This window comes from Oenanthe melanoleuca, chromosome 1 (assembly GCF_029582105.1).
Source record: "Oenanthe melanoleuca isolate GR-GAL-2019-014 chromosome 1, OMel1.0, whole genome shotgun sequence".
NCBI lineage: Eukaryota > Metazoa > Chordata > Aves > Passeriformes > Muscicapidae > Oenanthe > Oenanthe melanoleuca.
The window spans coordinates 15,697,733-15,711,927 of record NC_079333.1 but is presented as its reverse complement, the minus strand read 5'-3'; the positions used below and the strand labels follow the sequence as shown (position 1 = coordinate 15,711,927).

The 14,195-nt window shown below is 51.1% G+C and overlaps 1 protein-coding gene across 7 annotated transcripts in view; it reads right to left on the bottom strand.

The window, feature by feature from the left end:
* Positions 1–692: 692 nt before the first annotated feature.
* Positions 693–14,195, bottom strand: part of RNF121 (ring finger protein 121) — a 15,722-nt gene continuing 2,219 nt past the window's right edge. For 3 of the 7 annotated variants that reach the window (XM_056503340.1, XM_056503356.1, XM_056503375.1), the window contains exons 2-9: positions 11,154–11,191; positions 8,743–8,884; positions 7,228–7,382; positions 6,636–6,743; positions 6,060–6,180; positions 3,997–4,130; positions 2,322–2,423; positions 693–1,999 (exon numbers count right to left, since the gene is read on the bottom strand). In XM_056503340.1, coding sequence (XP_056359315.1) covers positions 1,879–1,999; positions 2,322–2,423; positions 3,997–4,130; positions 6,060–6,180; positions 6,636–6,743; positions 7,228–7,382; positions 8,743–8,884; positions 11,154–11,191 — 921 coding nt within the window. In that variant the 3' untranslated portion in view covers positions 693–1,878. Of the gene's footprint in view, positions 2,023–2,321; positions 2,449–3,980; positions 4,131–6,059; positions 6,181–6,635; positions 6,744–7,227; positions 7,383–8,742; positions 8,885–11,153; positions 11,192–14,195 lie in introns of all 7 variants that reach the window. The other 4 variants (XM_056503348.1, XM_056503366.1, XM_056503382.1 and 1 more) reach the window with 2 other exon arrangements.

The following is a 14,195-nucleotide window of genomic DNA, read 5'->3' as shown; positions in this document are numbered from 1 at the left end:
AAGGCGGGTCTGCACAGGAGGAAAGTGGCTGAAGCCCCCAGGAGACCGAGTACGACACTGGCTGGAGGAGCCGGGGTGATGGCCCCTGAGTGTCCCAGCTGGTGCAGGACAACAGCTTAGCAGATAGAAACCCCCAGAGCCAGCTCCTTGACAGCAGATATGGTTTCCACAACCCACCAGTTACAAAACCAGGGGCCAGCCCACACAACCCACTCTCCAGCAGCACCAAGGCTGAGAGCAAGGCACAGCAATAGGGCAGAAGCAGCAATCTGAGTCACAGGCCCTGGCAAGGCTTGGAAAAAAGTCCCTAAACTCCCAGGGAGTTTCATTATCTATTCCCAGCAGAGCAGGAAGGTGGTGGGAACAGGAGCATTATCTTGGAGATCTGACAAGTGCAATATGTTCCCAGGCTCCTGCTGGGATGAGGCCAGTGGCTGCATCCTCCCCACAGCCACCATGGGTGTCCAACGGGCAGAGGCAGCTCCCACAGCAGCACCCAGCTCTTCTGCCACCTTCCTGCACCCACCAACACCAACCAGCTTAGCTCTGGATGCCACAGGGTGAAAGAGGGAATGCAGATGGGTGCTTGGTCATCATCCACGCAATATCCTTCCCCCCGAAGAGATGAAAGGAGGAACCGTGGCCCTACCCTGAAGCAGGGAAGACGATCAAGAAAAACCCAGGGCCATGTCTCCATTTCCAGGGCTCTTATTTCAGTGTTTGGCACAATACTGCAATGTGGTTTCACCCAAAAGAAAACTCAGAGGATGTAGCATGGCGCTGGGGCTTCCCAGGGGGAACACAGGCCACACAGCACCCACAGCTATGCCACCACTGTGGCCACTTCCCAAATCCCCTGAGCCAGGAGCTGCCTTGTAGCCCTCCACCAGACCCTCAGGGAATACAACTCAAGTCTCCACATGCCAAAAATCACTGCTGGCCCTGGGATTGGGGACTTTTCCCCCACCCGCTACCAAAACTGAGCCCAAGGCCACTTGTACCAGCAGAAGTTTGGCATGGCTCCTACCAGCATGGCCAGGAGGATGTCATGGAATAATGCTGGGGCAGGGAAACACCAGCACCAGCCCAACCTTCACTCCATCCCTTTTATTCCAGTGCCAAGAGCAATACCCAGTGAGGGCGGACCGGCGCCCTGGGGCGGGGCACCCGCTCTTGGCTGCTCTTGACGTACCGTGACCGTCACCCAAAAGGGCACAGAGAGGAACAGCACTGGCCCCGCTCCACGCCTTGGCTGAGCCCCCCTGAGCAGTCAGGGGACACTGCTGGACTTCAGGGAGGAACACAGAAAATTTGGGAGCATACAAAAGGGTTCCCCGAGGCAGAGCCCACCATCACCACGCCAGAGAGCACCTTGGTTCCTGCTGGCATACCCATGGTGCCCAGAGCGGACCTGGAGCTGGGAGTAGCCAGGTGACCTTCGATCTCCTCTTTCAAGGTGCTGGGCTCCAGCCTCTCCTCCACAGCCCCCATATCCCATCCTCACTGCCAGCAAGGCTGCTCCAGGGTGCTGGCATTGGAGCCAACAAAGCCTTCTCCCCACAGCCTCCCCTGACAGAGTGACAGGAGGGAGCTGGAGAACAGCCCCAGCCCAAAGCTCAGCCCAGCAGGGCACTGCAAAGGGCCAGAGAGGGGCAGGGAAAGGGGACAAGTGTCTCTTTTTGGCTGCAATAGAAAGTTTTAAATATGCTCATTAAAATAATTGCTTTTTAAAAAAATCCTCCCCTAGCCCCAGCAGGAGGGGCCCCGATGTTGTTGCTGTCCTTGTGGGTGGCCAAGGTCCTGAGAGGTGACGGAGCAAAGCCAGCATCCCCGGTGGCAATGTCCTCTCGTGGTTCCGCGGCTCCCCACCGCCTGCCCTTACTCCAGCCCCAGGATGTAGTTGATTCCCTGGACCAGTCCGATGATCACTGGCTGCCAGGCCACCAAGTAGCGCAGCCAGTCCAGCAGCTGCCCGTACATGACATGTGGCCTCTCCCAGCTGGGCAGGAAGGAGTTAAAGAGCTCAGGGGAAATGGATGAGAAGAGCATGGCCCACCCAGATCCCACCCAAAGGTGCCCCAAAGCAGGGACAGAGAACAGAGGTGCCCAGGGAGGGATGGACAAGCACCCAGGGAAGGACAGACATGGGTCCTCATGGAGGGACAGCTGTAGCCAGGCTTGTCTTGGGTTTTGCAGGGTCTCTGCCACAGCCACACACTGCAGAGACCTACTCAGGGTGCCAGGAAAGCCTCTTGCCCTTTGTGTGCTTTACCCACCACTTCCCTTCCCAAAGTGCTGGCTCCTAGCAGGAGAAAGGATACGGATTACTGAACATCCTCTTGAGATCCACCTTCTCTTTGCAGTATGGACATGTCTGCTTCTTCCCGACAATGCACCAGCCCCGGATGCAGAACTCGTGAAACCTGAGGAGTGGCATGTTAAGGGGAACTGGAAGAAGAGGGGGATACACAGCTCAGTGTGGAGGAAACCACCAAGCCCAAGGAAGTCCCCCCAAAGCCACAGAAACATCCCACCATGTGAGGATGGGGCATTGCACAACCACAACCCTTTCCTAGAAGGTGTAGCAGCTTCCAGGGACAGCAGAAAGAGCTCATGGGGCAGCAGGACGGAGCCAGGGTGGCAGCATGAAGGCCCTGACCAGTGCATGGGCACCACGGAGATTGAAACTCTTCAGTGATGGTGCCCAAGCACTGGAAAGGTTTGGATAGTCTGGGAGAGCTCTGCAAACTGCATGCATTTTGGAAGCCTTCTTCAAAGGCTTCCTGGAGATTAACATTTAAGGAATTTCACTGTAAGGGTCTGACTTACAGGTGCCTGCTATGCTCTGTCACAGGGATTTGTACAACCTGAGCACAGCCTGGAGAAGTTACAGGAAAACATGAGGTGGCTGCAGCTGACTCTGCCATGTACAGGGGTGACTGAATGAATAAACTTTCCCCAGAATATCTCTGCTGTTCAAACCATGGAAGAATGCCAGGGAGCAGCAACAGGAGTCACTTTCTTGTCAGCTCTGGAGCAATCAGTGCAGGAGTACCCAGTCAGCCGTCACCCCCAAGGACTACCAGGACTACCAACCAGCTCCTCGGGCAGCCACACCACCCCAAGACGCTGCAGTCCTAGGCCCTTGCAGTGTCAGCCATAAATCTCACCAACAGTTCCCAAGAGTTAAATTTAGGCTCTGAGTTTTGCCAGCATGACCTTTGCTCAGGGCCAGTTTGGAAATCACCTCGCAGGCTTTAACACACAGTGCCAGAGCACATCCCATCTCCACACTGAATCACCACGGGGAAAAAACCCTGGCTCGCTGCCCCAGCTGGGGCTGAGCACCAACCAGGACTACCAGTTTCAAAACCCACTTCCCAACAATCAGCTGACAGGAAGGGCTAAGTGACTCCAGCATGCTAGAAACCCTGGAGGAGTTCTGGAGAAGGAAGAACCTGCTGGCCAGAGCAGGTAGCAACCAGCTATGCTGGACCAGGGGGTGTTTTCATAGGGAGGCCAGCAGTGTTTCCCCGCAATTCTTCCTTATGGACATTTGGGACCCACTGCAATGCATTTCTGATGAGGGGCCAGTGTGGCATGGAGCAGGGATGCCTCACATCCTGACCTCACACCATCACTTCCACCAAAATATCTGCCAGGGGCGCTGCCAGCAAATGGGTCACAGCAGATTTCTCAAAAGCAGGTAAAAACTGAGGTGCAGCTCCATGACTCAGCTGAGGTAGCTGGGGAGGAGAAGGAAGAGGAAATACCACTCGTGAGTGGCTATGAAGTAATTTCAGGGACACCTCTTCCCATGCCAAGTCAGTGATGACACAGGCACAGATCACATGCAAATTCAGCTGAACAGCCCCGAGTCCCAGAACAGGCATTTCTTCACACAGTGCAGGAGAAGCCACGGGGCAGGAGCTCCCTGCTGCCCACCCCAGCGTGAGGCCAGTGAGGCAGGGGGCTGGCACCTGCAGAGAAGGATACACGTGGTTGCAGGAGAGGCGGTAGGTGTTCTCAATGATCCCCTCCTCGTTGACATCCACGAAGATCTGCTGGCCGCAGACGGCGCAGACGCTGTCGGAGAGGTGCTTGGTGGGCATCCCTGAGGCGCTGTAGAACTGAGCGAGGGCAGAGCACAGGGAGAGCGGTGACAGTGGCAGGGCACGTGTCCCACACCCAGGTGGCACAGCTAAGCTCTAAGGAGGGCTGGGCTCAGTGCCCCACGAGTCCAGCCTTGGCCTTTGGGGCTTAAAAACCTTGTTACAGGTCCGGCTGCTGGAAACAACTACAACAGGACAGCTGCTCAGTGATGCAGTGGCCCATCACACCCCAGCCCCATGCACATGTTGAGGGGCCACCCCTCTTTGCTCCCCAACAGCCACCTGGGTTTTCAGCTGCCTGCCAGGGCCGTGCACCTGGGAGAGAGAGGACAGGCTGGAGGTCACAGCTTTGACCCAAAATGGCAACCTAGGGCTGCTAGTCAGGTACAGCCCTCACCTTCAGCCCTGCAGGTCCCTGACACTCATTCAGCAAAGCACAGAGCAGCCACCCTCTCCAAGCCTGCTGGCTCAGCCCAGGCCTAACACAGCACAGAGAATGTGGGCACAAAGCCAGGTCCCACACACTCCAGCTGTGAGGGACCCCTCAGGATTGTTGAGTCAATTACCTAAAGCTAAACCATATGACTAAGGGATTCTCTGAGCTCTGGCAGACTTGATGACATGATCCTGTCCCTGGGGAGCTTGTTTCCCCTGGATAAATAACCTTTACCCCATATCCAACCTGCACATCTCCCGATTCAGCTTCTCTCCATTTCCTTGTGGCTTATTGCTGGACAGCTACCACCCCTGCCCACACAGTGATGCTGTACCTGATGCACCTCAGGACACAGCTGGCCCATTTTAGCTGCCAGGACACACTACTGACTCATATTCAACTTGCTGTCAATGCAAACTCCCTAATCCCTTTCAGAGAACTCTCTCCAGACTCTTGTTCCCAAATTTGTACCTATAACCAGGATTATACCATCCCAGGAGGGAAATCTGGCATGTACCCCTGTTAAATTTCACATAGCTGGTGCTTGCCCAGCTCTTATCTGTCCAGCCCTCCAAGAAGGTCACAGCTCCTCCTGGTTTAGTATCAGCAGCAAAACATGCCTCTGGCAGAGCCTTGCACAGCTTTGCTCTGAGAGCCCTGAGAATCTAAGAGACCTGAGCTGTGCCAAGGTGTCCTACTGTGGCAGGCCACAGACTGGAGCAGAACCTCATGGAGCAGCAGCAGAAAGTTCAGAAAGAAGGAAATACAAAGTCCAAGACCCTAAACAGCTGCTGAAAAGAAGAAACATGATCTACTCTACTGGTGTCCTAGGTCATGTATTTTTGGTAGAGTGGGTTATTTTGATACTAGGTGAGTGGTCTATAGATTTTAGGCCACTGCGTCCTCTGTCCACAGGGACAGCTAAAGTTGCAGCAGGCACAAGGAAGGAAGCAAGCCCACAGTGTGAATCCTTCCCTGGTGGCTGCATGTCACAAGTTAATGCAAGCAAAGTGGTGCCACAAATGGGAGTGTTCGTTGACACTGGAGATTTTAAAGGCCCAAGAAAAGAAATATTTGTCAGTTAGCAGGGCTAAATAGATCATTCCTTCTCCACAGAATCAGAAAATGGCTTGGGTTGGAAGGGACCTTGAGGATCACCCAGTTCCAACCTCCTTCCATAGGCAGGGACACCTTCCACTAATCCAAGTTGTTCCAAATCCCATCCAATCTGGCCTGAAACACTTCCAGGGGATGGGGCAGCACAATCTGTGTCAGAGCCTCACCACCCTCAAAGGGAAAAACTTCTTGTCCTGGAGATGGGACCCTTCAGAGGCTGCACTCTTCAGGAAGGATCTCAGAGCAACTCTTGTTACATTAGATCCAGGGACCTTTCCTTGAGGGGGAGAGAATTCCCATTTGAGGGAAGATAAAGCTGCTGCTGAGATCAACGTTTCAAGTCCCCTGATATGGGGCACAGCTCTGGCCTGGGGGACAGTCCATTGTGAACTCACCCCGATGGTAGAGGCCATGTAATCTGCACACATCTCAGCAAAGTCCCGTTCCAGCACTCCGTAGTAAAGACCATAGAAGAGGAGGGAGATGCCAAAGTCCATTGCATCTTCTGGTTTGATTCTACAACAGAAAAACCATCAACAGGGTTTTTTTGAGGGCAAAGACACTTTAATCATAATCCAGAGAATATATTATTCCAGAAAAGTAGTCGACCTCTCTAATGATAAAGCTGGTTTGGGCTAGAGTCCTCTGCCACCACCCATGGACTGGCTGCTTCTAGCAGTATAGCAAAAAACAAAAAAACAAAAAAAAACAAAACAAAACAAAACAAAAACAACAAAAAAAAAAGCCACTGCTGCCCCCAGGCTGGACACCACAGAGCTGGGGGAGCTGCCAACAAGTGAGCTGGAAGGAGGGCTCTCCAGCAACCCAGACCAGCACCTCACCTGTGACCCTCCCAGCAGTCTCTTTGGCCCCATTAATCAGATTGCCAACTAAACTGTTTTTCCAGAGTAATAGCCAAAGGTGTGTTCCACCCCATCATTCCCAGAGTGGAAGCTGAAAGATTCACTCACCTGAATAATAAGTTAAGACCAAAAAGTGTAAACATGACAGCCATGTACCCAACGATCCCAGTAGCATAGCTGATCTTGTATATTAGCAGAAACCATTTATAAACCAGCCTGTAAAGAATGAAAACAAAGAGTTTAATGACTTCATTTTTTTCCTGAATGAAAGTGTGCCAATCATCTGAAGAGTTTTATTTTTCACACCTGTTGTGTTTTGGCAGACACTTCACCTACCCCTACACATGGCCAAGAGCTTTACATTCCTAATCCAACAGGCTGCTCACAGTCTTGACTTCCAAACTAGGATACTCATGATCTCCAAAGGCCTAAAGAAGCGTGCTGCATGCTGGGAATGCCTTGGGTGAGGACACCAGCCCACGTGGAATCCACCTTTTCACCCTCCACCCAGGCACCAGGTATACCGGCCTAGCTGCCAGCAATCAGTTAAGTGATTCACACCCTTTCACACGTGCAGGGCTCTCACAGTCTCAGGCAGCAAAGCTAACACACATTTGTAGCACACATCTGTAACCATTCCAAGGATCTCTTGGAATGGTTGCCCTGGGGCTGAGGAATTTCCCCAGGAACGTAGACGAACCTGGGTGTTGTCTGTACCAGAGGCTTTCGAGTTGCCCGGAAGGTGACAAAAGCTGTGACTGCTGAGAAGAGCACCCAGATCACCAGGAACCGCCACCAGTTCAGCTTGATAGTGAAATACAGAGGCACTACCCACATCTGGAAGAGGGTCACCATCTGCAGGAACAGAGGAAAGGCATTTGGAGCTGGTTCTCTGCTTCTCAAACATAAGAAACACCCTGTCAGCCGTGGCAGCCATTCTCCTGCCTGCATCAAATGGCCCTGAAGTGCATCAGGAACCTGGGGAGGTTTGACCTGTGGCACCTAGAGAAGAGCTCAAAGCTCAGCACAGGAGTCAGATAGGGAGCAACTGGGGGAGCTGGGGAGGCTCAGCCTGGAGAAAAGAAAGCTCAGGGAGCACCTTCCTGCTCTCTGCATCTACCTGAAAAGAGCTTATAGCCAAGTGGGGTCCAGTCAGTCTGTGCTCCCAGGTAACAAGTGACAGGACATTAGGAAAAGGCCTCAAGTTTCACCAGAGAAGGTTAGAGGTTGCATATTGGGAAAGTGTCTTCCCAGAAAGGGTGGTGAAACCCTGGCACAGGCTGCCAGGGGCAGTGATGGAGTCACCACCCCTAAAGGGATTTAAAAGCTGTGTGGACGTGGCACTTGGGAACATGATTTAGTGCAGTGCTTGGCAATGCAGAAGGAACAGTTGGACTCAATGATCTCATAGGGCTTTTCCAACCCAAACAGTTCTGTGATTTTGTGAGGGAGTCAGAGGGAGCAGCCATGTGATTTTTGTTAGTAAAAGGTACAGCTGGCAGGAGAACATAGAGGAATCATCTCCAGAGGAATGTATGAGAGATGATCCACACAATTGTTATAAGGCAGCTACATAAACCTTCACCTTCCCAGGGTCCCAACACAGCAACCATAGACACCTCAGACAGGTATTACACAAGGCTAGAAGGTCTGGGCTTGCCTCTGCACTACAGCCTATTCCCAAAAGGATCTACAGCCGTGCAGCTGAGCTCCCACAGTGCTGCTGGAGGGAAACAGGCAAACAGGTTTGGTTTAAAGTTCACAAAGGACTACAGGTACTACATGGAAACATTAAATCATCATCATTATTATTATTATGAGATCAGAGTGAAGTTGTGTCAGATAACTAACAGACCCAGACAAGCTGGTGGCATCAAGTGGCAGGGCTGCTCAGAGTGCTGCAGGTGCCATCAAACCCAGGCTGCCAGCAGCAAGAACCCCCACTGCTTCCAAAGAAGGCACACAAAACGCAGCTTCCCTCAGGACAACCGCCAGGATCTGCTTGTCCTTTCCAGATGCTAAAGCATTATGTCACACCGAGTTATTTGCATCATTTCCAACAGAAACCCGAGGCCTTCAGGTTCATCCATCCTCATCCCCAGCTAGAAGCCCCCAGGTGCTGGGAGAAACAAGGGAATCACAACACCACACAACAGGAAAACCAGGAACGCTTTTCTCTCACCAACACTCCCACCCAGCTGTGGGGGTAACTCACATTGTAGGAGCGAGGGTGCCGCTGCTTCCACTGAACCAGGAGGAGCTGTGCCACCACCAGCGTGGCGATGAGGATCAGCACCATCTCGGCATGCATGGCCTCGTGCCCGCGGTGCTTGGCGTGCATCCGGACGTGCTCCACCCTGCAACAAGCAGGGAAAGGCACGCTGAAGGGATGAAGGTAAGCTGAAGAGCATGCTGGCACAGACTGCAAACACCTCAGGAGAGCCAGGAAGACCAGATGGAAGAACAGCACTATTGTGTTTGTGAACAATCCAGAAGGGAAAGGACAAAAGGCTGCTCTGGGAGCAGCTCGTTTCTACGCTGTGAAAGCCAAGAACAACACTTTGCCCATCTGAGCGTGAAGGAGGTGAACTCCCACTGATGAACCTGGACTAATGAATATGGAGTGCACAGTCAACATAACTCACAATCCCAGAGTGGGCAAGGTTAGAAGGGATCACCAGTGGGGTCATCTCTCTCAGCCTTCCTGATCAAGCAGCGTCTTTCTAGAGCACATTGCAACTGTTTGACCCAGAGTGTGTGCTAATTCTTAATACCAAACCCTCAGCCCAGTTTTGGAACCACTAACTCTGTTCTCCCTTTTGTCCAACAAGGGAAAGGCTGGAAGGGTCAGAATGGAGAGTGGGGAGAACAGCTGACACCTAGCAAAACCCACAAACCCCAGCAAATTGCTCCTCTCCACTCTGAGCATTCTGGATTTCCAGTGATTTCCAGACTGATACTTGCCAGACTGGGTTTCTTTGCCCAGCTTGTGCTGTTTGAGCAAAAAACAAGGTGGAATTAAAAGCTGTGATGTCCTTATGTCTTGGTCTCTAGGTGAGAACACTGTTCAAGAAGTTAGAGGAAACAAAAAATCCAAACCTAAAAAATGTGCCAAATTATCTGATTTTAAGTCATTCTCTAGAAACTAACATAGAATCACAAAACCAGGTTAGAAGGCATCACAGTGAATTATCTGCTCCAACCTCCTGGCTCAGGCAAGATTTTTCTAGAGCACAGAGCACAAGATTGCATCCAGATGGCTCTGGAATATCTCCAGTGAGGGGACTCCACATCTTTTCTGAGCAATCTGTTCTAGTGCTCACTTGCTGCACAGGAAAGAAGTTCTTCCTCATGTTCAGGTGAGGAAAGAAGTTCTTCCTCCTGTTTCAGAAGAACATGCATCTGTTTCTGCCTGTGGCTTCTTGTCCTATTTCTGGGCAGCACTAAGCAGAGCCTGGTCCATGCTCTGATCCCTCCCTGCAGACACTGACAGACTGATGAGGTCCCCTCTCACTCACATCTTGAGGCTAAACAGCCCCAGCTCCCTCAGCCTTTCCTCATAAGAGAGATGCTCCATTTCCTTCATCATCTCTATAACCTCCACTGGACCCTCTCCAGGAGCTCCAAGCCTCTCTTGTCCAGAGGAGCCCAAAACTGGACGCAGTACTCCAGAGGTGCCTTCCGAGGGCTGAGCAGGGGGGCAGGATCACCTCCTTCCACCTGCTGGCAATGCTATTCCCAATGCATCCCAGGATCCCATTGCCTCCTTGGTTCCCAGGGCACTGCTGGCTCAGGGACAGCTTATTGTCCACCAGGATCTCCAGGTTCTTCTCCATAGAGCTGCTCCAGCAAGTCAGCCCCCAGCCTGTTCTGGTACAATACTGAGAATCCAGTCTGACTGTGATTTTCAATAAGCATCTGGATTAAACTGCTCTGGATAAGGGAGAAAGAGGAATTTTTCAGGCCCCTTACTGTAAGACAGACACTGAAGGGTGTCCAGAGAGGAGTAAAAGAGCTGGACAAGGGTCAAGAGCACAACTCTGGTGAGAAATGGCTGAGGGAGCTGGAGGTGCTCAGCTTGGACAAAAGGAGGCTTGGGGGGGAATCTTCTTACTCTCTACAAGGTCCTGACAGGAGGGTGGACCCAGGCAGGGGTTGGGCTCATCTTCCAGGTAACAAGTGAAGGGACAAGAGAAAATGGCCTCAGGCTGTGCCAGGGGAGGTTTAGGATGGATATTGGGAAAATTTCTACACAGAAAGAACTGTCCAGCCCAGTCACAGGCTGCCCAGGGCAGTGGTGAAGTCCCCATCCCAGAAGGGATTTAACAGACATGTAGATGTGGCATCTGGGGACATGGTTTAGTTTCCCCCAGTTCAGTGACCCCAGCAGTGCTCTATAATCTCAGGGGCTTTTGCAACCTAAACTACTCTGTGATTCTATATTTAGCAGCAGTTTAAGAAAAAAAAAATATTATTGCCTTTTAAGACAGTTCATACTTCCCCCCATCAAAAAATGGTGACCCTTTCCTGCCCCACTGTGATCACAGGCTGTGCTGCTGCTAGCTCTGGTCAGCAGCAGGAGCTCAGTTGAGTTGTATGCTCCAAAGCAGCTCCCAAAACACTCACCTCCATCTCTCCTCTGGGGACAAGTGTGAAAGATCGACCTAGGGAAGAAAAAAAAAAAAAAACCAGCCATGAAATCCTCTGCTGTAAAACTCTGCATTCAGATGCTTTAAATAAGAAACCTGAACATGCCCACAGTGCCAGCAGAGACCAGAGCTGTCCTTCATCCTCCTGGGAAGAGCAGAGACTCCCCTGCTCCTCTGCCACTTACACTTATTTTATGGGAGCTGAGGCTCTGTCCACCATCCCATGTGACCAGAACCAGAGAATTTGCTTAAATCCCACATTCACAACCCAGCCAGGTGTCTCAGGGCACAGAGTGGTGACCCCAGTGAAGCCAATGCTCTCACCAGTGGTGGGAGTCCAAAATCCCACTAGGCTGCAGGACAGGGGGCAGCATGTCACACACCAGCAAAAAAATCAGTGCCAAAGAAATTGCAAAATCACAGTAAAAGAAATATTTAGGCCTTGCTTGCTGAGATAATTGGAAATTCCTCCCAAACGTCACAGGCAGGAGTTACTGAGAGCAAAGGGAACCTGCTGTTATTAGTGATGATTGACAATATATATATAATATATACAATATATAATGATGATTGACAATATTTGTAGCTTATTTTCTCCAGTAAGATTCATAAAAAGTGTGAATACTCTCACTGCTGGACAAGGTAGGATTAAGGGGAGTTTCAACACTGCATTTCTGCTTTCACCTGGAGCTTAATATAGAATAATAGAACCACAGAATGCTTTGAGTTGGAGAGACCTTAAAGCTCACTTTACTCCAACCTTTCTCCTGTGGGCACACCTCCACTAGACCAGGTTGCTCCAAACACCATCCAACCTGCCCTTGAACACATCCAGGGATGGGGAGTTCACAGCTTCTCTGGGCAAAATCTTCCCTCAGTATCTTCACCTAACTGCTGAGGAGCCTCCAGCACCAGTCATGTCCCCACACAGGCTCACTGACCAGGCAGCACACCCTGACCCACAGCACTGGGGAGGGAGTCCCACAGCTCTTCCCATCACCTTTTCTTGGTGAGACACAAACTCAGATTAAACCAAGAGCAGCTCATCTGGGCTGGGAACATACAAACACATGGGGTTCACAAATCCTCACAGTGCTGGAGATACTCCAGTATTGCTGAGGTGTTGGAGATGAAGGTTGGAAACAAGCATAGACTGTTATCACTCTTTCCTGCACACACTGGAGATGTGTACACAGGAACAAGCTCCACCACACCCCACTGGGTACAGGGCCACAGGCTTGGATCCAGCCTTTGTGCTGGGGCTCTCCCCAGCGCGGTACAGCAGTCACCTCTACCAGCACACAGGTGTCTCTCAGGCAGCAGCTCTGATCACAGGCTCAGCAGAGCATGCACAGCTGTCTCCTTGCTTCTGTGGCACCTAATTATCCCCCAGGGTGAGGAGGCAGGGAAAAACACACCTCAGCAGTGCGTCTGCCTGATGTGGAACATCTGCTGAGCTTCACCCCAGAGCTACACCTGTGAGAAATTCAGCCCTTAAGAATCAAGTCCTGAAGAAACACTTCAGGACTTAGATGCAAGATCTAAAGTTATGAAAGTCCTTGTTGGAACTCACTGGCTTGTTCACTGGGGTTGACAACCTGACACCAAGAAGGGTGTTTGTATCCACACCAAATTCCTCAAGCACCTCTGATCCTAAAGCAGCCATGTCCGGATCCATCAGTTCAGTAGCTGTGACATAATCTGGAGCAAGAACTGCTCCAAATAAACAGGAAAAAAGGAGATTTTAAAATGTTTGCTAGTCACTGCACACAGGAGAAGCTGAGAAACCCCTAGTGCTTGTTGACTCCAGCACAGGGAGCTGTCAATCCCTCTACAAGCTCTGGGAGTCGCCAGGGTGCTCCCACTGCCTCCCCCCACAAGACTTCCACTCCTCCCAGGCTCTGCCCCACCCTTGCTGGATGAAGACGTTTGACAAGCATCTTCCAACCACACAATAATTTTCATTCCTTTACAGTTAACTCCCTGTACCACACCAGCAGCCACTCCATCCACAGTGTTGGTCCCATCTTAGAGACTGGGATATTTACCAGCCTCTTTCCTTCGGCATCTTCCCTGAATCTCCAGTCTTTTAGCAAATGCATTCAAGCTGCCTCAGCCCCAGCCCTGTGGAAATACTTATGGCACTGCTCAAAGCAGACTTCTTCCAAGCCATGCTCCCAAGTCAACCAGAGATCCAAGGCCCTGGACACAATTTTCTCTCAATTACAAGGACTGAGCTTCACCAGATTCCTCAGAGCTCCAAGCTCCTGAAATAACTTTATTAAGGGGGGGCCAAGACGTGACAGAAGGGATGTTGGGAGGGATCTGATGACTGTCAGACAGGATTTGGCAGAGCAGCCACCCTGAGTCAGACCTGCCAGTTAACTCCTCCTTGATCTCCACTTTCTTAGCACAGAAATTTTGGGTTGGGGCTAAAAATGTACAGCAATGGTGAAAGAAGCACCTGCTCTTGCTAGCAAGCATTCATTCCACTTTTAGTTTGGGGTTGACTGATTTTAACATGCAGTTTTTGAGTCTTTTAGGTCTCTTTCTAACCCCAACAGCTAGGGAACAGAATCTCTAAATCTCCCTTTAGCAAGAGGGGTTTGACAAGAACATTTTGGGTGACTGAAGCAGCTAATGATCAGCTCTACCATGTGTGGAGCACCAGCCTACTCCTGTTTCACATCCTCCAGCTGCTACACCAGCACAGGACCCAGTGTGCAACTATAGCTCTCAGACAAACTTTTTGTAAAAAAAAAAAGGAATTAAGAACAATTCTTCTGTTCTCTGTCTCCTCTGTAACTCATTATCCTCTCAAAACCTCAGCCTCCTCCAGGTGATGACTAGGAGAAACTGGATATCTAGGACTAAAGTCTAATCCTCTCCTCAGATGTGGTATCATGGCCTTTGGAAGAACCTTGTGCCACTCCCTGGTTTTCTGCAGAAGCTGATGTCCCAAAGCCTCCACAAACCTGTGATCACTACCACCAGGACAATCACAGAACAACCCCCTCTA